This window comes from Phasianus colchicus, chromosome 8, assembly GCF_987193195.1.
Source record: "Phasianus colchicus chromosome 8, bPhaCol1.hap1.1, whole genome shotgun sequence".
NCBI lineage: Eukaryota > Metazoa > Chordata > Aves > Galliformes > Phasianidae > Phasianus > Phasianus colchicus.
Genome location: NC_143443.1, coordinates 29,391,902 through 29,416,453, shown reverse-complemented (window position 1 = coordinate 29,416,453; position 24,552 = coordinate 29,391,902). Strand labels below are relative to the sequence as shown.

Below are 24,552 nucleotides of genomic sequence, written 5' to 3'. Positions count from 1 at the left end.
GAGCTGGTAAGGAGGAGGAGCACTGAAGATACAGATAATATTTTGATAGTAGTAGTTTGAAGTCTACATTTTTGTCCTCTATAAGAGTATCCTAAGAGGGGAAATGTAGCATATGGAAAAAAATTTGAGTCAGTATTGTGATGTCCCAGTCAGTTCAGGCAGTATTGCTGCTGGTTCTGATTCAGGCAGGAAAGGCAGCAGGATGCAAGGAACCTAATTCTTTTCTTAGGAAACGAAGGAAGCAAATCCTTCTTCTTTCTTCTGTTCTCCTTTTCTTCAGTTCTAAGAAAAAAAGCTGTGATGATGGTACAGAAATAAATCTGTTTTGAAAAGAGGAAGAAATTGTATACATGGTTAAGGATGCTGATAACAGCATCTGATCCAAATAGAGCTTGATGAATCAAGCAGATTCTCTGCTGTCACAGGCAGATTCTGTGCTGCCTATGGCTTTTTGTACTTTACCACAAAAGGAGTAATGCAGTATATTCCTGAAGAACTTTGTATGGGAAATATGAATGTTCTACTTTTGCTTCTGAACATCTAACTCAGCATACATAGGATAACTAACAAAAATAACCATTTTTTGAAGAGCAATACTAGGATTTGGAAGAAAATTTTCCAATGAGCAGATTATCCCATCGTTGTCTACTCAGAAGCATCTTCCTTGAAAAACAATATATTTGATTATGAGGAAGGTCAGGATTCTTCATTAAGTAGCTTTAAGGTTTTTTCTTGCAGAGCAGCTCCTGTGCTACCTTAGATTAATGGTCTAACTCATCAGTCTTAGGTCTAGGAATTCCTTGCCATACTTCCGTGTGCATTTTGTTGTGTGATACATCCAAATAGGCTGAATAAGCACATGTTGAAATGTGTTGTTTAACATTTATTATTCATTTTAAAAGACTTACTAAATAATTCTGCTGTACATCTAATTAGCTCAATTAACTCTCAAGGCTTAAATCTGGGAGCGGGGGAATGAGCATTTGCAGGATGTATTGGCACCTTTTCTGCATTCCACTCTGTGAAGTTACTGCAGTTTTGATGAAATAATATATTACATAGGAACCCATCTGAATCATCAGTGCTTAATTATTTTAATTCCTTTCTTTTCAGTCATCATGGGGTAAATATAAGAAAGGAAAATACAAATAATGCATGACAGTATTTTTCACTTAGTTGTTCTATTCCTTTAAATGAAATGTCAGTATTGTGTGCAGGATAGAAATATTTGTTTGATGATTTGTTAATAATGCTTTCCTTTTTCCCAGCTGGGTTCTGTCCTGCTGTAATACTAACAGCTGCAAAATGTTTCAGTGCGGAGTGTATTGAAGAATAAAAACAGAGGCAGTATGAGGAAATTTTAAGAATAAAGATTCATAAGGGAATAATTGCAACTTATTCTTACTGTGTTTTCAAACAGTTATCAACTGTTCTTTTTGTCTTAAAATTAGTCTTTCTTTATTATATCTCAACTTGTGTCTAATTTCTGCATTCACATGTTTAAATCCTAGGCTATTAATGTCAGTGTATGCTATTAACCTTTTGTATTAGCTGGAACTTCTCAGTATATTCAGGAGGGCTTCTGCAATTGAACGTGGTGATTTAAGAGGCGAAAGAATTGAAGTTAGTCAGGAAGACCAAGCATTTTAAAAGCAAAGCTGCCATTTGGACTTAGCATGTTCTAAGGGCAAAAAGTATTTTTTATGAGGGGGCTGTGGAATTTGCCTTCTTTTTCAGCAGGTTTGTTACATCAGGAATAGTGGATAACATTATGCAAAGCAGCTATCCTATTCTACTTCTGCTTACTGACACTAAAGAATTTTTGTTTCCTTTCAGATGCAGTTTCCACATCTGCTTACTCATCACCAGCCAAAAGTTTGGGAGACCCTGGAATCACTCCGCTGTCTCCGTCGCATATTGTGGTAAGGGAAGTTGTTTCATTGGAAGGCTATGATTTCCTCACATGCTGGTCCCTTTTATGCTATCCATAGTTTCAAATAAAATTTTGATCCTGCTGGAGTTTCTGGTGGAGCTCCCATTTGTTTCACCAGGATTCTGCTTTCTTTCTTTTTTTCTTTTTTGTCTCCTTGCTGAGCTAATAGATTTGTTCTGTATATTTTTATATCAGAGTGAGGGGTTTCCTGATCCTCAGGTTTCCCAAACTATGTCACTGTCTTTCTCACTTATTTGTTTATGCAGACCCTTAAAAAAATAATTATATATTTTTAAAAAGTATGTAAGTGGTGTTCAACACTATCATCTGAATTCCCAGCAAAAAGAATCTTCTCCAGCAGACAGAGAAGCTCAAAACAATGCTACTTTAATTTCGAAAGGAAAATAGCTACCTGTAAGCTTTTAGAAGCAAATGTTCCATAGAGATAATGTGTTTTAATCTTAGACACTGCGTTTGTTTTATTAAAAAAAACTCCTGTTAAAATTAAGCTCCATCTGTTTTTAAGGTCATCTGCATAATCTGTAACACATATTGGCATAGTATGTTTCCTGGTATCACAAATGATCATGTTCAGAACACATTGCTATCCTTGTCAGTTTTCTTGCTCAGCATTCTGAAGTTTTTAGTTGACCAACATTCCTCTTTGGGATTTCATGAGTTGTTGCTCATATCTTTAGCTTCCATTCCTATCTTTCTCCATATATTCTACAACTTTTTGTGTGCCGATGATTTTATATCTTCTTCAAGTTAGATTTGCTTCTTAAGGTCCCTGATGAAAACCTATAAACATATATTCCTCTGATTGTAAAGATTTATTAGGAGAATCCAAATAAGTCCTACATTATTAGCAGTGAAACCTTATTATGCTCCTTTCTCCATGTTAAGTATCAAGCCTATGGGATGATCTTGGAAAATGTAGAGATACAATAGAAAGGCATTGAAAGAAGCAGGCATGAAACTGTGAAGCTGCAGGATGTTAATGAGGAAGGTGTTGGATGCTGCAAAAGACCGAGGACATTTGGTGGTTCCTCTGTAAAGATAATAATTGCTTTTCAATATTTTTGAGAATACAGGCTGAACAGCAGTAGAAGGGGATTCAAACAGGATCTCTATACCTAAAGGTCAACAGTTCTGTCTCATGTTGGTTTTACCAAACTGGCATGTGTGCAGGTGGGTGTACTGCCCTCCTTCACCACCTGCCTGCCTGAAGCACATAGCTTTTTCACCAGTATTACCAGCTTGTTTTGTCCTGTCCTGCCAAGCTGTTTGTGCAATGACCACCACCAGCACAGAGGGCTTCCTAAAGAAGCTTTCTGTAAATTCTTCATTGATAAATGATTATCCTGAGATGTGAAGGCTATTGCTATAGATTAGGTGGTTCTATCTGTATTACTTCTGAATCGTAGCAGTATCTCAGGTTCAAGATAATAACCTAGGTGACTCCTAAAACCACTAAGTCCCATTGAAGATACTGATGGATATAAATGCATTCTTTGTTCAATTTAAGAAAAAAAGCACTCTGCGTTTAGCTATAAGTTCTAGTGCTTCAAGATGATAGCTATACCAAGAAATGATTATGAAAAAAAATCCTGATTCAAGAGGATATATATGAAATATCCTCCAGCAAACACATGATTGAGTTGTATATTAAATTTGTACCCTAATGGGAATACGGAGAGTTTTTACAATGACTTTGTTCACAAATGCAGCTTTGGCAAAGTTCCTATTTCCTCCTATTTCCATTGAAGTGGTATGCATGTCTTAGCAGAGATACTGAAGAATAAGACAGATTACAGTTACACTAATCAATGACTCAGCACCTGTTTTGCTTCTGCTGTTTAACAGAAGGACTCTGATGCAGAAGATGCTGTAGAACAGTTATTTCTTGTTGTTGTGGCTATTGATTTTGGCACAACATCCAGTGGCTACGCCTACAGCTTCACCAAGGAGCCGGAATGTATTCATGTAATGAGGTAAGAGCTGCAATGCAGCATTTGGTTTTGGATTGCCATCTACAGCTATCTGTGCAGTTGCTATAGCTATGTGCTGCAGTACCTTGAAGTGCCTAGATTTGTCTAGTGTTGTAACAGTGTACGCTTCTGTCAAAGCTATAATTTTCTGTTATTTCTTGCTTAAATCAATACAATCTGATGTATTTTTTTTTTCCCTTCACAGTTCTGATACGTGTAAGTCTAATGCAAACACAAATGCAGAAAATGTTATTGGAGGTGCCACTGAAGGGGGTGTGCCACAATCCCTTTCTGTAGTGTATCTGATATTTATTTCAGATCTTTTAATAACTAAAAGCTTATATGATTCTTATTAAAGAATCTTTGAATTGTGTATATTGTAACAAGGCCAAGGTATAGATAATTTCAGGAACGAAAAGGGTTTATATAGGCACAGAAGTTATTAAAAAAACAACACCTGCTGTTGTAGCAGGAGGTGATGTACTATTGCTACATTGTAATACTGAAAAGGAAAGGCAAAAAGACAAACTTGCTGAAGTCCAGTATGATATACTGTAATTTTTCTAAGTGCAGCTGCTAGCTGAATGCCAGACTTTAAATCCCAGCAGACAGAATTCGTTGTGCAGTCAGCCTGCACGGTCACCTTGTGTGTGGTTGCACAGTATTTTAGACAGATCTGACACATGTGGGTGATGGGAAATGCTATCTAAAAAGAGGGGAACTCAGGAATGGTAGTAGGCTGTACAGTGGCAAAGATGCCTGCCATTTTTGATAAGTATGAGTAATGCTTTAAGGCCTTTTTTGCATCCAGTCCATCTGATGTTCTGCTGGTGGCACGGGGAGCTGCCTGGTGCTGGAAGTCAGAGGACAGACCACGTGTTGCTGCCAGGTTACCGGATGGTGGGGTCACAACCCATCCATATCATCTCCAAAGCTGTAGCTGAGCAATCCTAAATCTTACAGATCATGTTGTTTCTGTGATTTTTTTGGCAACATTATGATGTATAACAACCTCTGCTTTTATGAATGTCCCTTGAGCCCTTTGGATACAGGATTTTGGCTGTTGACTGAAATGTTGAAACGTAGGTGCTATATGGACAGCACACATGTTCCAAATCTTAACTGGCATTTTACTTTGTGTAGCTTGAAACACTATTTGTTTCTCGTGTGATAACAACAATGTGGTTGTGATTTCAGACTTGTATAGATATTATTTGAGATCCTGATTAGAAAATAAAGAAGCTAATTTGTCTGTTTCAACCCAAAAAGGAGAAACATGTCTTAGGTGGAGAAAACAAGTATTCATATTTCCAATGGCTATTTTAAACAATTGAAAATATTTTGATAACAAAGATGTATTATGTTTTTAGTTTTAAAAAGTATTGAAGGTGTACTAAGAAAGTTCATAAAATATATTGCTGGTAGAGAAGGATTTGGGGGAACATACAGCAGATACTGAATTATGAAATGTACAGTGAAATAATACATATTTTAATAAATCTGAAATAATGAGATGCAATGAACAGAGCTGTGTTGGGTCAGAGTTAAGACTTCAGTGGTTCAAAAGGTACTAATAAGTTCCACTACTTGGTATGGTAATGTGTAGGATAATTTACAAACATTTCTACAGAGTAAACATAATTTCCCACCCATATTCAAGAATGTTTCCCTTAAACATACCAAAGGTGATACATGGCCATCTTTGCTTCCTAACTTTGAAAAACTTATGGGATTTTGAAGGTTCAGGCTCTTTGGTAGAAGGGAGCATACGGTCTTTCTTCAATATAACTTCAAGCTTCAGTCTTTATTTTTTTCTTCCCTGTTTGACTGTGATTCTTGGCAGACACGTGCTTGCCTTTCTGCTGCATGCACGCTCCTGGAGGCATCCAGCTCTGTGAGACAACCCTGCTGCTTTGCTTCCCTGGCTGTTATGCTGCAGCTTTGGATCAGATTCTCATCTCTCTACAAGGAGTGCTCTTTTTTCCTCTGTTAGCCAGATTCCTGTGTAAGGAAGGGCATTTCTCTGACCTTAGCATAACCTTATGATCCTTTCCACAGAAACTTTGCTCTGTCTCTTTTTTCCTTTAATATGCAGTCAGATCTTGAGTGACTCTAAACTGGTTTGAGCAGCTCAACAGCAAGCAAAAGCCCTGCTAGCCCACATTAAGCAGAGTGAAGATGGGCTTCCCCTTGAGAAATGCAGCAGTCAGGTTAGTGTGCACATGCCTCCAGCTGCAGCTGCTTCTTTCCAGAAAAGATGTCATGCAGGAATATTTCTAAAGCTCTGGCTACAAATGGTGATGTCAGGCTTCCTGTTCTCTTGTTAGTAACACAGGCTGGGAACTTCAGCACTTGCTGAGCAATTACAGTGTCTGATTTCCATTAGAAACACATCCAGAAGTGAACACCTAGTGCTCAAGATGGTATTGAAAATTTCAGCCCATACTACGGAGCATGAGTTTGTTTTCATTTAAGTATTATAGGTATTTATTCCAGGAGAGAAAATGTGCATAGCCATAAAGAGAAGTAAAGAGGCATTGTTATTAGGCAGCAGCTAAGTACGTGTCCTATTTATGGAATTTCCCACCAGTGACTCACAATGAATCATTAATGATTCCAAGTGAAAACGATAGCAGTTTGTCTCCTCTCTGTTGTGTGGGACATAACGTTCTGGTGGAAGAGGCGGTGCTTTCTGCTTATGGGCTGTGGAACCCCTGCTTATGAGCAGTGGAACCATATGCTTGCTGTAAGACATGCTCACTGGTGTTGGAGTTGCCCAGATACGTCCCAGCAGAGGTTTGCAAGCGCTGCCCTGCAGCAGAGCCCTTCCCAGCTGACTGTAGGTGTGGGGCTGAGCAGCAGCACCAGTGAAGTTGAGCAAAATATTTCCGAGTGGATGAAGGTGTTTCTGCTTTCAGATCAGTGGGATTGCTCTCTGTACTGGAAGATTCCCTGCCATCACTGCCGCTGGTTCAAAAAAGGGCACGCTTTGCTCTCTTTAATCCAGTTGCATGGTCTTAAAGCTTCCCAGCAGTCTATAAGATCCTGTTCTTGGCTGCTTATTGCTTGGCCAAGAATGAATTTTTCTGTGTCAATGATCTGCCTTGATCTTGAGGTCAATTAATTTTCAGTTGATTCAATCGGTTCAAATGGAAAAAAAAATAGTACTTCTACATAATCTTCACATGTCACGTAAACAAGAACCACAAAACAAAGCAATCATTTTGTACCTCAGAACAGGGACTTTGGCTGTAGTGTGTTATGACAGCATGCTTTTCTATCTTTAGAAAAAAGTAATCAACATGTGTTTTAGTAATGAACTCAGTGCCTTTGTGATCTTGGTTCCTTTTTGAGCTGCACTGTGATTATGACTGATAGCATAAAGCAGTTTTTCCACTGGTGCTTTTTTAGGATAATGTTGTCTGGTAAGTGTTTGTTTCCCATGCTGAAAGTACTTGTGTGTGGGGCAGGGGAAACATTAATGAGAGTTTCTTGTTCTTCCATTCTGCTTTTTTGGTAACAGAGATGTCAGGAGAAAAGCAGAATGCTCACAGCTCTCTGTGATACAGATCTTTATGATCTTTTTACTTGCCCACTCCTAAATTCCTTCTGCACTTAACACAAAGTACAGAGGGTCTTCCCATATTCAGTGTTATTTATTTTCTTATCCTATCTGTGAAGCAAGCACTGTGTTATTTTCATCTACTACCTTTGTGCCTAGCAGGTCATCCTGCAGATGCCTGTGGGATCCTGATAAGATAGGATACTTATTTTCACGATTTTAGTGGATTGTTGTGAGGTTGAGGGAGCCTGCTTTATTTTTCACAAACCAATTTTTTTTTTTTAAATCTAAAATTTTTATTACCATTTAAATGTTTAAAGGTAAATAAAGATGAATAGAGTGTGCAACAAAGAGCGCTCAATGCCTGCAGGCATTTCTTCAGTGTTTCTGGCGTCCAAGAAGTGAAGCACATGAGTGGGCTTTGGTTTGAGTGACTTGTTGAGTGTCATTGCTGAATTGTCTGAAATGAAACTTGCATTCCTCTTTTCTTGAATGTAAATAAGCCCATTTGTTGTGGTATTATAAGGATCAATGTAAACATATTTGGAGGGGAAAGCAGTAAGTGCAGTATTCTATTACATTTTTTCTAAGAGTATCTGAATTTTTCTGCTGCTGTAAGTGTTATTATCACTTATTGAAGCTCTTTCACTTGAACAGACGATGGGAAGGTGGAGATCCAGGTGTATCCAACCAGAAGACACCAACTACTATCCTCTTAACACCAGAAAGAAAGTTTCATAGCTTTGGGTACGCAGCAAGAGATTTCTACCATGACTTGGATCCCAGTGAATCAAAGCACTGGTTGTATTTTGAGAAGTTTAAGATGAAGCTACATACCACTAGTGTAAGTAATAACTAACACTCTTTAATAATGCTGCATTTACAGTTCAGATCATCTTGCTGTGGAGAGTGCTGGATTTTGCCTAAAGATTGTGAGCTGCATATCAAGCAGATCTGTTTAGAGAGTAAATAAAGTAAATGAAAATGTCAGTTAATGTATTCCAATTTATTTTGCTTCTTGATGGGCTTGGCGAGTTTATTTTGCTTGTATTCATTGTAGATCTCAGAAGCTCAGTATCTGCATCCCTATTTTTCCTGGGTGAAATTCTTAGCTGTGCAGGGAATCTGCATGAGGTCAGTTTGTTTTGGAAAATTTATTCAGAGAACAGAAATGGAATATAAGAACCATACTGATCTCTTGTGCACAGGAACAAATTGGCCCAGAGTTCTTTGTACTAATTGCAAGTGGAAATCACGTTGTTAATTTGACATTACTCCTAATGATTATATGTTGATCTTTCCACTAAATCATTCTAGATTTCTGGGGCCAGGCCAGTACTTTCTGTATTGAGGTGGGTGTTTGTTGATTTCATGTGTTGGTGGGAAGCCAAAAATGCATGCTTTTAAAACTTAACTTGGATGAAATATCTTTAATGTGCAGCTTTGCAACAATTAATTGCATTTTATTGCAATTATTTAATATTTATTCTGTATTACTCTCTCTGCCTGCAGTTATTTTTAGACATGGTAGGTGTTTAAAAACAAAGCTTAAAATGAACAGCAAATGTAATAGTCCAGGAAATTCAATTGATGAGTTAGATCCTCTCCCGAACAATTTTGTCACTTTTTCCTAGCCAGGTGGATAAAGAAGAATTCCCTTTCCTCAAGCAGTGAGAATTAATTTTATGTTTACCTTTTCCTTTGAGTAACTTCCATAACTTCCAGTTATTTTCTTTCATGTAGAATCTTACCATGGAGACGGACCTGACAGCTGCAAATGGCAAAAAAGTCAAAGCACTTGAGATATTTGCTTACGCCCTGCAATTTTTTAAGGAACAGGCATTAAAGGTAGAATAATGCTTCCTTATCTAGATTCTCTATATTTATCACTAGTATAAATGTGAGCATAACATTCCTAACCTTGCTGAGCTTTGACCTCAGTTGTATTTGATGTAAACAAAGCAAGGCAGCTGTAGAAACTCGAGGCAGGCTGTGTACTCTAAAAGAGCTCTCAGTAGTCCTGCGGTGGTTTCCTCTTGCACAGGGGAAGCTTGGTTCAATAATAGTAATAAGTTCTGAGTATCTTCTTTAGGGGATAAAACTTTTCTGTTGTTGTGTTGCTTTTTTTATTGTTGCTTTGTTTTTATCATAAAAAATGTTGATTTGAGAAGAAAACTTAAAAGTGCAGGAGCTGGAGCTCAGTGTTTTACTCAGTCTGCATTTTTAACTGCAAAGAATTAAATTTGAGACTGGATTCTGGTCTTGCCCCCCACACTTCTGATGCTGGGACGATTCAGTGTTCTTCATTCTCAAAGTTCTCTCTCATATTGAAGAGTGAGCACTATGAAACACAACTGGGCAGGCACCTTCCAATCTTTGCAGTCCCAATCTGACATTGTTTTAGTGACTGATCGTAGGGAAGTCAGATGAGCTGGATTTATTTTGTAACAGGAAGATTTTTAAAAGCTGATTTACAGTTTGGTGTATTGAATCTCAGTGTCTCTCTCTACAGTGATGACTTGCTACTTAACATGGTGGGAGCAGTATAGTTTCACTATTGCAATGATTTGTGTAGGCTATTTGGTGTGGCTAAAAGGTTCAGTATATTAGCCTATTTTAAGCTACTATTTCGAGTGTTGGTAGGGAAATGGAAAAATACATTGTATTTTCCATTTCCTGTTTGAAATGTTACAGTACTCACTTGTAATCTTATCCTTGGGTTGCGAGATTGTATTTGTTACTCTCTTGTGAAATACGTATCTCCAGTAAATAGTTTTTAGATTTAAGGTCTCATGTAAACAACCAATTGTGAATTTAGTGTACATTAGTTTCAGATGGGCTACTATATACTGCCAACATGTAGTAGCTTCTGGGCCAAATCAGAATCCTAAACAGTGCTTGCATGAAAATAGCCCTGTTGATGTAAAGCTAACCTACTTTTCTGAATGGGATTAATTTATTCTGCCTTTATGGCCGTAGAGGAACAATCATATCATTACTACTCAAAATAATTATCTTTTCTAAGACTATTGGAATTGCATTGAATATTCAGTCACAGGCTTGTACCCATGCATTCATTGCCTGAGGAAATGTTTAGTGAATATGAATCCCCCATAGTTGCTGTGCTGCCTGTTCTGGGCTGCATCCTTACTTGGTGTTAATAAAACATCCCTGTGATTTGTGAGTTCATGCTGTTGCTTAGGACTATAATCTGTCCATTCCTACTGCCCTGAGCAGTATAAAGGTACTTCTTTTCTACCACAGACTTTTAAACTGCAGCATAGCTAAGCAAATGCAACACCTTGGCACAGCACACACAGAAACATATTTTACATTCTAAAGGCCTGTTGTTCACCTTTATGAAGCTTTCCCTGTTTGGATGGAGATGTAGATAGGACATATGGTAATGACATTTTACTTGGAACCTTTCCCAAAATATGTCAGTATATCACCTAATTTGCAAATGCAATATAGACTTTCCCCTTTTTAATGGGGGGGAAGAACAGTAAAGTAACTAAACTACTCCTCAGTGCTTGCTTAAAGTAAGATTTTCAAGGAGCAATCAGTTGATTTATTTTTTCTTTTAAGCTGTAACTTTGCCTTGTAAACTGAGTTGTAAAAGTTTAATTTATGTATGAGTGCTTTATAAAGGAATCATTGAAAAATCTGGATTGTAAAACTTAATGTTCATCAATACTTCTAATATTTTTCTGTATATTAATCCAGATGTAAGCATGAATTCTTCAAACTAGCTGCAAATCCCCCACTATGACTAAGAGCATATGTAAACATTCTCTAATATTCAGCAGTGCACATGCTGCTTTTGGAAAAAGTAACTTTTCTATTTCATGTGAGGTAGTAAACTTTTCTATGGGCCTCCTTCAGAAAGTGTCAGCCCTAATCCTAGCTGTTGGCACAGTGAAGCATTCTTGAAAGGTTAGTAATAATTTAAATACTTGGATTTGTAGCATAGGTGTAGCAGGAAAAAGATTGAAAAGAGTTTCTGTTGCTGGAACCTGCAGAAAATATTTTCTTACCAAGTTGACGCCCATCAGTTTACAATCACCTCTATTTCTCTTTATTTAGGAGCTCAGTGACCAAGCAGGTTCGGACTTTGAGAATACTGAAGTAAGATGGGTTATTACAGTGCCTGCTATTTGGAAGCAGCCTGCAAAGCAGTTTATGAGACAAGCTGCCTACAAGGTAAGGTTACAGAGTGAACTTAAAAATGTCCTTTAAAGCCTTACTTGAAAGGTTAAATGTTAAACTGTATTTGGGACAATTAGCACTAGTATAAAATACATAAACTAATCTGGAAACAGTTGGGCTAGAAACATTGAAAGAGAATTTAACTCAACTAAGCAATGGCTTCACATCATATGTATTCACATTTTAAAATGCCTTTTTATGTATTTGCTTTTGTGTATTGGTGTCCCTCACTGCAGACTGATATTTTAGTCATCTTGAACGTGATATTCCTGCTGAATTTAGCGCATGTGGAACAGATGCAGTTTTGAGACTAAAAAGAAAGCTGATGTAAAACAGTGGACACAATTTTATTTTGTTAATTTCTTTAGGTCATCATAGGCTTTTTTCAAATAAGGAAAAAATAAGGAAGAGTAGGGAAAGCTTAGACCCTCCACAATAGGGACTTCTTTTTTTCTGTTCCCATTTTCCCACAGTAGGAATGAAAAGACCGTGTCCAGATAGTCTGGACATAGTCCGGACATAAAATTAAATTAAAATGTTATTTTCACCAGTAGGAGTTTATCAGCATTTAACCCTTTCCCCACCCCTCTAAGCCCCCACAGTCATGCATATTCCATATTGCATTTGCTTTATTTCAAATTCAGTTTGTGTCTTTGATAGACTAGATGCATGCATTCTTCTTTTCATCAAGATACTCACGTTGCATTTTATTTTATTTATTTTCTGTCACAGACTTGCATAACCCATTGGCAGCAGATACGTCATGTGCGGTTTGTGAAATATGTAGCAGTTTGTGTATAATTTGCAGAGTGCTCCTGGAAAGCACCCGGAATTTTTTTAACTCTGTTTCTAACTATCTCTAATGTTGAGCAACATTTTTCTTAACAGTCTTTATTGTGGGATTGCTAATGCTAGTGCCAGAAGCAAAACATTCTTAAAGTTCTGATGGAAGGACACGGTTGTAGGTAAATCTGAAACACTAGAGACCCATTCATTATCTCTGTATATTGTTGTCTGCCTGCTGTCTGTGTGCATGTGTGCTCGTAAAACGGGAGCTGTGTAAGGAGCAGGGCAGAGTGAGATAGATCTCTTGGCATTTCTCATTTGTGGCACAATGGAATGTGTTGATTAGTGTCTGTGTCTGTGGTTTTGTCTGTGATTGTGTTCTTCTATCGGCAAGCTTGATAAATAGCAAGGACTGACAAGGCTTTTAACTCAGGGTGTGTGGTCAATTACAGGAAAAAAAAAAGCATCTAGAGAAGTAATTGTATGTTTACGTGACACAGTTGGTATTTATAGGAATGGGGACAAAGACAGAAATGCAGAAAACTGGGAGTTCTACTTTATCATTCAGTCTTCAGATTCCTATTGCAGGATCCAGCATGTGCTTCAAACCAGTGCATACTGACAGAGCAGAAGTTCCAGCCCTTGGTGTTAGCTATCAAAGCACACAAGTGTCATGAAAATAAGAGCTTGTGTTCATGAGAGTAATTGGAGTATTGAGTAGAGAACAGCGTTGAAAAGGCAGAGGTAGAAACCTTGTTGCTGAAAACATGCTGAGGTAAAATTGTTTCTGATAGTTAACTAGTGGGAAATGAAATGAGATGTGGATAACTGCATGGGTAATCTGTGGCAAGTGATGTAACTCTGAGAGAATAAAAATACTGATGACTTCAGTCTTTAATTCACAATGTAACCAAATTGTTATGTGGTTGTTAGGCAAATCTAAATATTACATGGAGTTACGAAAGTCAAGTAAAGTGGTGGTCTGCTTCCTTTTCAACATCCATCAGCTATTGTCCGACCTGCAATCTCAATGCATTTCTGACATCCACTCATCATTGTCTTGCCTTAAACAAAACATTTCCTGAAACTGTTAGTCTTTTTGAGGGCTCCCACAACTCTCCCTTCCAGATGCTGGTATAATCTGGGTGTTCCTTTCAGCTCACAATTCTTCCTCTGACCTTCCATCCAGCCTACCAAAGTCTTGCTAATTCTGCCTGCATAACAGCTTTTCCTGTCCATGCATAATTTTGAGCTCTCATCGAAGTTGTAACTGATTCTGCATCTCAGTTATTGCAACATCATTTTTGTGGCTTTGGCAACTGTAATCTGGCCTCTTTTGCATCCCTTTGGAATGCTGCCACTAACGGGTTTTGTCACTTCACCTTTGACAGAGAGTCAACCTGCATTTGCCTCCTTCATCTGTGTCATCTCAGACATAAGCTGTATGTCCTGGCCATGAGTATCTATAACACTAACTCATTTTCCTCCTCTGAAGTCCTCTTTAAAATGCATATTCTGTCACGCCTACAAAAACGTGACCATGACTGAACTATTGAGATGTGAAAACTGCTCTTCACTGCTTCTTGCTGTTACCCTGCCTGCACTGTTTGTATTCATCTGTTGTACTTTTCATATTCTTAACTGTTTTTCTTTACACTTGAATTGCTACCTCTGTGAAGTAGGTATTTATTTATTCTCATTTGTTTTACTCTCTGGGACTTCTCAAAAGATTAAGTTTGGTAGGCTGTAGAGATCTGCATGTCTTCACAGCCTCACTTTGTGAATTGAAATAGCTTTGTTTCTGGATAATAGTCCACAGATGGTTCTTGCTGTTCTGTCATCCAGAAAGCTCTAAAGCCATGTGACTGCTGTTGAGGTCTGGTCACACTGGGAGAGAGCTCTGTGGCAAGAGTGGAGCATGTCATCTCTGTAGGATCCTAAAGCATGTCTGCGGAGATTAGGGTTCATTGCATCTGACTAATGACTCTTAGGATGCATCAATCAGGTTTCCCATTGTCCTCACCATGAAATACATAGAGCATCATAAATAGTGTTCACTTTCCTTGTTTCTGTATTCTAGTTCTTCTGTTGCAAATATTTTGCTTTAGTGTAGTCCCATCAGAAGCTGTGAGTTTACCAGTCTTAGAAGGATTCCCATTGTCCTGAAGAATTTGCATCATCAGAGATTAATTCTGATGACTGAAATGCTCTCTTATCTTGGTGAGTTTGGCAGTGTGGTCCAGTTGGATAGCATGTGGGAGGACTCCATCCCACTCGCCTGACTGGGACCTGCTCTTATTCTTGTTCTCAAAGAAGGAGGGACTGCCAAATGCATCTAGTTGTGCTGTGGCAGATGTTTAGACCTCACCATGGAAGATAGCTTAGGCAGGCTGCTTCCTGCTTATGAGCAATACTCATCCCTAGTAGTGTGGTGTGTGAATATGGACACAAAGCCAGGATCCCATCTGTGTGTCATCTGAGGTCTTATGGACACAAGAGGATTCAGTGTTCTGTTGGTCCTGTATTACTGATGGTCAAAAATAAGTGTCCGCTAGTGGGAAGGTGAAACTCTGAAAGTATTCAAGACCACTTTTATAGAAATCTGTGGAATGCTGGTAGGTGGGAATATTCGGTTCAGTCTTAATAGCACTTTGTTGTCCTAACATATTACTTACTATAAACAGCAAATTTAATCCCTTTTCCAAATGAAATTCAGGCACTGGGGATTGTTTATCAGAGGGACACAAGATCCGATATTCTTGGCAGAGTCTTTCCTTTTAGTGAAGGTATTCTTACAGCTCATGTTTCAATACAAATTCTTCAGACACAGTAAGCATGGAGCAGAATCCACAGACCGGAATTTCTTGAATGTGCCAATAGAAATAATGTTTTAAGGAAGAATTTGGAGTTTTAGAGGAATATGCTGGTGCAGAAGCTGTAAAATAGAAAAGTAAAATATGGGATATCAAATGCACTCAGGGCAGACCAAGGGAAGAGGAAAGATAATGCTTTTTCATAAGCTTGCCTGAAATACCTGTAGTCTTACAAACGTCAGTCTGTTGGTTTACTCAGAGATATTGTAGCATTTGTTCTTCCCATATGAGCTGTTGATTTTGAAATGAAGTTTCAGAGCTCTTAAGTAGATTTATATTCCAATTACAAATAGCAAATAAAATTATTTGCGTGTTAAGCTTGTATAAACAAACAGGCAATCTAGATTGTAGGATTAATTGTGTGAACCTGGAATTCTGGGGGATTTTTTTAACTGGTTCTTACACTGAATATTTATTAGTGTCAACGTGGAATGAACATGATGAGAATTATTATCACATTGTCTTTTGGTTTACATTACATTGCACTGATCAGTACTAGCTTGCTCTGTAGGAATCTTCTTAGAAAAGTAAACAAATTTGTATAGAGGGTAACTTGGTGACACAGAATCTCTTCCCAATGTAAGTGTGAATACCCTGGAATGTAGCATTTAAATAGCCGAGCTTGAAAGAGTTTTAAATGAATTATATCATATCAAAAAGAGATGCTACAGGGAAAAACAAACAACAACAACAACAAAAACAACACAAAACCACTCCTTCCAACTGCAAAGCGAGATTTTAGGATTTTAGGAGGGGCACTGGGAACAGTGAGTAATATGGAGAATATTGCAACGTCTTTTTCCTGTATATAAATCCCACAGCCTTCTTTAGATTTTGAGTCTATGACTGATGTGGCCTCAAAAGGATATTACTGAACAAGAATAGATTCAGAACAGAATAGTTCTGCCAACACACCTGGAAAGCTTATGTGAGAACACAGAAAAGATTGGTACTATTAAGATTAAAAAGGAAATGTGCTAGATGTTACCCAGAAACGTCTTGCATTTTAATCTCCGACCAGTGTTTTTTGTACCATTAACTAATTTGGTTCTTGTGCACAACTTTAAGCAAAAAATATTTTTTGCTAAAAAAGGGAATCTATTAAAGGCAACGTTTTTCTCCCAGATGAAAATCTAGAAATGTTGCTTATTACAAACAGTTGGATGCTGAGCATTTCTGAAAGAGCTGATACTCAGGCTGAGCCCAGTATGTATGTTGTCATATTTTGTGAAAAGGCCGTGAGTCTTCGAGTGTCAGGATTTAACCAGCATCCAAACATAATGTCCATGATGAGCTTTAATGCAAACAACAGTGTTAAGATTGTCCTGTGGAATGTCACTTTCTAGATATCAGAATATCTTCACAATGATGTTTTGGGCTAAGTAAATTTTGGTTTGATCCAGTGTTTCTATATAACAACGCTTCCATTTATTCTTAGTTAGGATATTTTTGGAAGAAAAAAAAAAAAGAGAGATTTTAGATTCTGTCTGTCTTGAAATTGGTTAGAAAGAGCAAGGAAGCCATGCTTCCTGCTGAAATGAATGAGACGCTGGCTTAGAAGGGCTCCCTTAGAGCTGCCTAGATGAGCTCTGCTTTGTAAATCTCTGGAGGATTTATGTAATTAAAATAGCACACCTTTTTTTTGTGCTTTCCTCTGAGATGTGCGTGTTTGTTGTTGAGTGTTTTTCTACCTTTTGGAAAGCGTTTATTTATTTCTTTATCTATCTTCATTTTAGGGAAAGAGAGAAAGAAGGCAATAAAATAGTTGCGGTCCTCCTAGTATCACAGTTGGGGCTTTCCTCTGAGAGGAGGACTTACAGAGGCAGGAAGCTAAAGACAATAGAGATGTCAGAACAGATAAGGAGGTTGTGTTTATTGAGAGCCGTAACTGTGTAAACTGAAAATATAACTGGTGAATGAGTCACTTTAATTAAAGGACAGTAAATGCATTACTGCATCTGTCGTGTTAGTTAGTGTAGTTCCTCTTCTCCAGTCGAGCGAGACATACTGAGGTTTTAGAAACCCCTGGCAGTGTTGACCCAGAGGCAGCAGCAGCTGTGCCTAGCTGCTCTGTCAGGATTTTTATATGAACAGCAAGAAAAATGAGTTAGGGCCTTTTTCCACCATATATGGAGATGGTAGTGGGAGCAACAGCCCTGTGCTGGGCTATTTACAGGTTCCTGAAGTAGCACCGGGCTTCTTGCCAGCATCTGCTACCTAAACCAACCGTTGGTGTGGAGGGGAGAAACTGCCTGCATGTTGGGCCCAGACACTGAGCAATGCTGATGGAAAAACTGAGTGACCTAAAGTTCTTCTTAAATGTAGGCTATGAGCCTGAACATGCTCTTACTGTTCTGTCATTTCCCCTCTTGATGTGATTTAAAAGGACAGCTAAAGAGCCTTAACCTGTTTGATATCTGTGAAGCTGAGCTTTTTCTTTTAAGTATAGTCTTTTCTTTTGGCATGTGGTGCACTTGCAACTGAAATTTGTTTGTGTGTAGGCACAGCTCAACAGACTTCCTGTAAACTACATAAAAAGCAAGTAGTGTTCAGGCATAAGCAGCAGTGAGAAGCTGGTGAAAGCAGTACTTAGCAAAGGCAGAAGTGTGTTATGTATCAAGCATCCTGATTATTTGTAGTTCCTGGGGTTCTGCTGAGTCCATGCTTTCATTTCTGTGGTATTAAGATCTTCTTAATCATAAGGATTAAGATGTTTATGAAATGGTATGTTTGGAAAGATTCTGCATCTTGTAGCAATGATTAATCAAGGAGTGAAAATCTACACAGTGGGAGCTCAGCACAGTGGGAAATGTGTACTAATTGATCTCAATTTACACATTTTAATTACCTAGCCAGGTCTACATGAAGGTGCAGGCACTTGACAAAACCATCTGCTAATCCAGTTCTGTAAGGTTTTGATTGTCCATGTTGAGGCATAAGTTGGAATTTTTGCAGCTTTTCATTTTGCAAGTAAAGCAGGTTTTCGTAGCATTCTAGGTATGAGCAGATAAACAGATTAGTGCCTGCCATGCAAAGTATGTAGCTTCCTTTAGATGCAGACTCTTTGCTCTAGTAGTTGTCCCGGTAAGGTAGAATCTCCATTATGTGAAGAAAGGAGTGCTACACTCAACATGTGTTTCTTAGGATCTTAGAAATTGCCTGGAAGGACCCTGAAGCTAAAAGAAATAGGTGGAAATCAGAATCTTCCCTCCATGTAGAGAAAAGACTGTGCTAGATGGGATGTTTCCAGTCAAAAGATGAAAATGGCGAGCTGAGAGATTCTAAACTACACTTGGGAGTTTTAGTGGGGGACTCCTGCAAGTCTGCAAAAGAATTGTAAATCAATAGGGGCTGGTCTGAAACTACTGGTTAGGATTACTTATAATATATTTGTAGGAAGACCAATGAAGGAAGATAATTGATCTGTCAAAAAGACGTCTTAAGTGCTAGTATTTCATTACAGGACATGGAGTAATAGAAGCTGAATTTGGAAACTCTGCTGAAAAATGTCAAAATCAGAAAGCCTAAGATAAAAAATAAGATGCAACTAACAAAACAGCTCAGTAAGAGCCACTTGTGTCTGTAATAAAAATCAGCCTGAGACATAAGGACCTACATCTGAGGTTATTTTGAAACAAATGGAATGGGAGAACCTGACACACGGGGCAGATATTTTAAAAAGAGGAGAGTCAGGCTTCTCTGTTGTGGTAATCAGTACATGCCCATGGTACTAAAGGCATTTGTGAAATGATATAATATGAAAAATTGAAAAGCTTATGAGAATTTGATGGCTTAATTTTTCTAATGCATGCTAGTCATAAAAATTGCAACTAATGTCCTCTGCACCTTAGGGAATAAAATACAGAAAAAAATTCCTGATGATGCCACTTGGTGGTATGCTTTCATTTAGTGCGTGATCTGTTGCAATAAGCATTTGGGGGCAGGCTGCAGAAACATCACCCTAACGTTGCTGCAATGCCCCTGTGGTCCCACTTACCTTCCATCAGCACAGCCTCTCCATCACCAAATTATCGTTCAGTAACGTGTGAGTCACATTCAGCTACAAAAGTAAGGTATATGGTATAAAGAATGGAAATGTACAGGTAAGCTATCTGAACCAGATGTACGCTGAGCTGGGTAACAACAACCTCAGGCAAAATAAATTGAGGCAGTCTGACCATGCTTAGCAGAGGCATTTATCTGCATAAGACAGCCTAGCCATCTATAACAAATCCCTTCATCTAATCAGTGACCACACAAATGCAGAAGTTCTGACTTTAGGCAATACTAGTCCACAAAACTCATTACTCAAAGAGCATGCTGAAAGTAAAAGTCACACTTCATTACCTCTTCAGGTGCCACATTTATCTTCCTGCTTTTCAGAATGGGATATTGCCATGGTTTCTGAACAGCTGTTAGGAAGAACAGTATTACCGATTCTGCTTTTTGTTTTCAGGGGAATAGTTTTATTAATAGAGTAGGAAATAGAAATAAAGTATGAAATAGATTCTCCTGTGATCTTTTGGTTCTCTACCGCCAAATATAAGAAAATAAATTACTTAGGAATTGAGTTTCCTTCCGTGAAAAGACAGTGAACTGAGGCACGGGTTTTTTTTTGTGCTTTAAACTCAACTTCTGCACCCTTGATATAGTGAATTTATAGTCTTTTCTGCATTTAATCTTTTCTTAGAATACTGTGGCGTAAAGCTACAGGACCTCTTAGGACAGATGCATTTTTATGTTGTCAGACTTAAATAGTGTAGCCTTCAGACTGTGTAAGAAATGTTTCCTTTTGATCCCAGAAGACTCTAAATTTCTCATTAAAATTACTGAACTCTATACAGAAATAAATAAGGTCCGGAATAATTTTGGGGTTTGTTCTGCTGTCATACTGTCAGATCCAAATGCTCACTGATATAGGCAGAGAATTGGCACAAAGGCATCCAGATGGGGTCTCAACAAGAGCAGAGTAGAGGGGGCAGTCACCTCCCTCTCCCTGCTGGCCCCCCTCTTTTAATGCAGCTTAGGATAATGTTGACCTTCCGAGCAGGATGCTACTAGCTCATGTCCATCTTTTTATCCACCAGGATCCTCAAGTCCTTCCTCACAAGTCTGTTCTCACTGAATTGTTCTCCCATTCTGTATTCGTATCAGTGATTGTCCCAACCCTAGTTCAGCACACTGCACTTGGCTGTATTGAATCTCATTAAGATCTTGTTGACCTGCTTGCCTGCTTTTCAAATGTGATGGAGAGTAGCTTGGCAGCCACATCCGCCCGTTCCTGGGGTAAACTTGTTAATATATGTTGGTTGGTGATGTTTACCAAATCCACTATAAGAGTTCAAGTTTGAGATAGTTTGTAATCCTCTATCCTGATTTCCTGCAGGTTAGAGATTTCACTGAAAAGCTCCTTTCACAGGAGTTCCTAGCTTCAGTAAGCAACAGTTCAGGCTTCCTGTATGAAGGCCTTAAGAGGTCTGTAAATTTTCTGTGGATTAGGTACTTTGTGTGAGCTTCCGGTATATGCTGGCACTGGGAATTCAAAAACCATTAAAAAGCATATATTCTGATATTTTAAATGCAAAGGAAAGGTGTGTGTGTGTGTGTGTGTGTGTATACATATCTATAAGGTTTCTACTTCATCAAGGAGAAGGGAAGCTACCTGGGTTCTCAAAGAAAGCTATCTGTAATCCCCAAATCCCAAGGACCATTTGATGATGGAATTACATTGGGATTTGTCTTTCTAAGTCTTTCATGTTTTTTAATTACTTATGCTAATGTCAAGTGTACAAATGAGAATTATTCCAAGGATCTCTTCCAATTTTGTCTCCCCTTTTTTAAACTGATTTGCTTTTATGTTTGTTGTCTTTCATAATTTGTATTTCCTTTGTCTGCAAAATGAAGTTACTGCTGTTCATTCATAACCTGAGATTTCCCTTCTCTCTCAAGTAGTTTTCTCTTGCAGAGATGAATATCTCTGTCCTAGCAGTTAACTGTACAGATGGAGAAATTTACACTAAAGGAATTCTGTAGCCGTGGTAATTATCCATTATGTTTTCACTTGTGAAACGCAAAATACAATCAGTGCCACCAGATCTGAATAGGACAAAGGACAGCCTGTGCCACAAACCTAGTTTTAGGGCAACAGACTACAATAGTTTGAAAATATATGCATTTTTTTACATATATTTGCATATATGCATAGCAAATAATGTTTAAGAGAAAGCAAAAAGCTCTTGGTTCTGAAAAGCAGCAAGTATCTCTATGACACTGTAAGTATCTTTACAGAATAAACTATCACTGAAACATTGGGTTGACTATTTAAAAAAGAGAAAGAATGGGGGGAGAAGTTAATTCTCTGTTTTCATTTAGGCACTTAAAATCCAAGGATGAATTTTCCAAAGCAGCAGAGCTCCCACTGGCTCCTCCTCCTCTCTTTTTCTAAACTAGTCACTTCAGTGTGCTGTGCTACCTACAGGAATCTGGGTGCATTGGAATATACTGTTTCCTTTGTGGCTGTAGAGCAATTTTAAGAACCTGTCTTTGAAGCAATAAGTTGCTTGAGGTAAAGGTGCTGCCTGACCTCCCTCTGTTGTGTCTGTTCATGAGTTGCACATTGTGCTGTGGTACTCTTGTTGTTCCTGAGGACTAATGGCAGAACATTGGTACGTGATGATGGCATAGTGATTTTCAGACTAGTCTTTCATGAATCTTCCTTAAGTGTCAAGGCTGAAGGTCTAGCAAAACTGTCCAAACTACATTTTTGATGCAGCTTCATGACATCCTCTAGCCCCACTCCCTGATAACCCAGCTTCTCAATATGTGTTTCTGAGTAACAATGCTAAGGCTCATTTGTCATGTTGCTTATCTTTCCTGGCGTTCTCTGCCTTAATTAGGTCTCAGTCATCTATTTGTGACATCCTAATTTGATGCCATAAAACTGGAGAAAGTGCTAGCTAGTGAAAAAGGAGGAGGATTAGAGAAGAGCTCGCTTAGTGAGGCACTAAGTGGCTGGTGTTATCATGGATCTGTTAACACAATGAACTGATTAGTTTAAACAGTGTAAATTTCATGAGGCTCTTAATTTCCAACTGCTGTTTTGTGTTGCCTGGATGGAGTCACACAATACTTTCTTCTGCAGGCTGCATAGTGCTTAACTTGCAATCATAGCTTTCCTATTGTTACTAATTATAATAAATATCTTGGAAAATACAGAAATGTTGATGCTAATTCACAGCTTCTGTTTTTCTAGCTGAACGATGTTGTACTGCAGGGCTTTATTTCCTAATGAGCCACATTGTCTTTACAAAGCTATTTCATGGAATCCAACTTTTCAAATTTATCTCTGGAGCCTGGAAATATGCCTCTAGTGGTAAAAGCAGATTTTGAATGTTCTTTCTGTTACCTAGAAGAGGAGATCATTACATCCAGTCTAGTCTATGCCACTGCTTCAAAAGCGAATAGAGTAACATGCTTGGTGAAAGTGGCCTGCTGTGAAAGCTGCATAGAGGCCCAAGGCTTGAATAGCGTGGACTTCTGAAATCAGCTTCATCACTGAACCAGTGCTATCATGGAGCTGTGCCCTTGATTCCTTCAGCACACATCCCAAGGCTCTGAAGTCATTTTGATGGCCCCTGAAAAATCACTTCCAACCCAAGTTATTCTATGATCCTAAGACATTTAGTCTCTGTGTCTTGTCTCTCCAGCTGTATAATGAGGATTCTTCTTGCACATTTATTTGTCCAGTTTGTTTATACTAATCTATTTCTGTATCCGGAACTGTCTTATGAAGTGTGAGTATAGTGCCTATGGCACCTACCCAGTACTGAATTGAGCTTTAGATTATTATAAAATTTATTAAAGCAGTAAATTAGAATTCCTCCGGTCAGACCTGATTCTTTATTTCTTTTTCTGAAAGATAAAATTTAACCCACTGTGAAAATAACATAGTATATTACTCTGTACTTAGGTTATGAAGTGTTTTCCTTTACTGCCTTTCAGTGCATGAAGGACAAAGGCAGCAGTGTACCTATTTTATGGGTAGGTAATGTGAGCTGCTAAGGCATACAGAGCCTGCCCAGGATCATCTGACTGGTTACACTGCAGCAGAGTAGAAGTAAAAGCACAGTGCTTATATTTATCCAGAAAAAAAGCATTTTTTTAAAATGTATGTCTATACATGGGAATAATTCACTGATCTCATTTAACTCTGGAAGTGATGTAAAGTGACACAGCAAACGTTACTGAAAGAAAATGAGCCTAACTCAGATCACTTTCTCTGGTTGAGAGAACTGGATGGAGCTACTCCCTTGTCCAAAGAGGAGCCGTGGGATCAGAGTGGTCTCTGGCCTCCTCTTGCAGCAGCTCTGAAAGTGAACGTGAGCATTGCCCTGTAGTAGACCCAGCTGTAGTTTGCTTTGGCACTGACTCTAAATTCTCGTTGAATAGGGGTCAAGACTTCATAGACTGCCTGCATAGATTTGATTAGCTCTAAATCTGAGGAATGCTCCTTTGTCACCTCTGTTATTTCTAATATATACAGACTCTTAACCATTTCTCTTGTATATTTTTGAGCCTTTTTTCACAGACTGTGATGAGATTAGTACATGTGTTAGCCTCATTTTTGCCATAATGAAGTTGCTGATTTTATATTACATGCATGCAGCCACATTTTGAGAGACTGAAGATTTGTTATTGCCTATGTTACATAGCATTCTGATACAAGAACTATGTGAATCTAATCCCATATGCATGGAATAAAATGCATCATTTTTTTTTCTATTTTTATCTTTTCATATTTTCATCTCCCCAGCCCTTGCAGAAGATGATCAAAGCAGGGCTGTGCATTTCAGATCCAAAGAAGTTAAGACCCTCCTAGAGCCAACTAGCATGGATCCACTGTAGTTACTCTGTAATTTGGCCCTTAACTTGGTGCTCTTTGTTACGACGCTAAAAATGTAGTAGATGTTCTCCAATCTGAGCAGCCTGAGGTCCTTTTAAGAACTGGTTGTTAATAGCAGGGGCTGCATCTCTGAAGATAGTGCTCCTAGTGGGATTCTGGGTGTGTATATTTGGTTGACTGGATCCAGAAAAGCTCAGTAGCTAAGTTTTTGGATAACTTTTGGGTTCTGCTTAAATTTGAGGTTATGCATTCTGTCTATTCCACTCAAATTGGATGAATTCCCTATAGCTACACCT

The 24,552-nt window shown here is 38.4% G+C and overlaps 1 protein-coding gene across 1 annotated transcript in view; it reads left to right on the top strand.

Moving 5' to 3' along the window:
• The window catches only part of HSPA12A (heat shock protein family A (Hsp70) member 12A), a 48,687-nt gene that overhangs the window by 11,038 nt on the left and 13,097 nt on the right, over nt 1-24,552 (top strand). Inside the window, exons 2-6 of the mRNA XM_031597420.2 lie at nt 1,837-1,922; nt 3,800-3,927; nt 8,144-8,330; nt 9,230-9,334; nt 11,573-11,689. Coding sequence (XP_031453280.1) covers nt 1,837-1,922; nt 3,800-3,927; nt 8,144-8,330; nt 9,230-9,334; nt 11,573-11,689 — 623 coding nt within the window. The remainder of the gene's footprint in view (nt 1-1,836; nt 1,923-3,799; nt 3,928-8,143; nt 8,331-9,229; nt 9,335-11,572; nt 11,690-24,552) is intronic.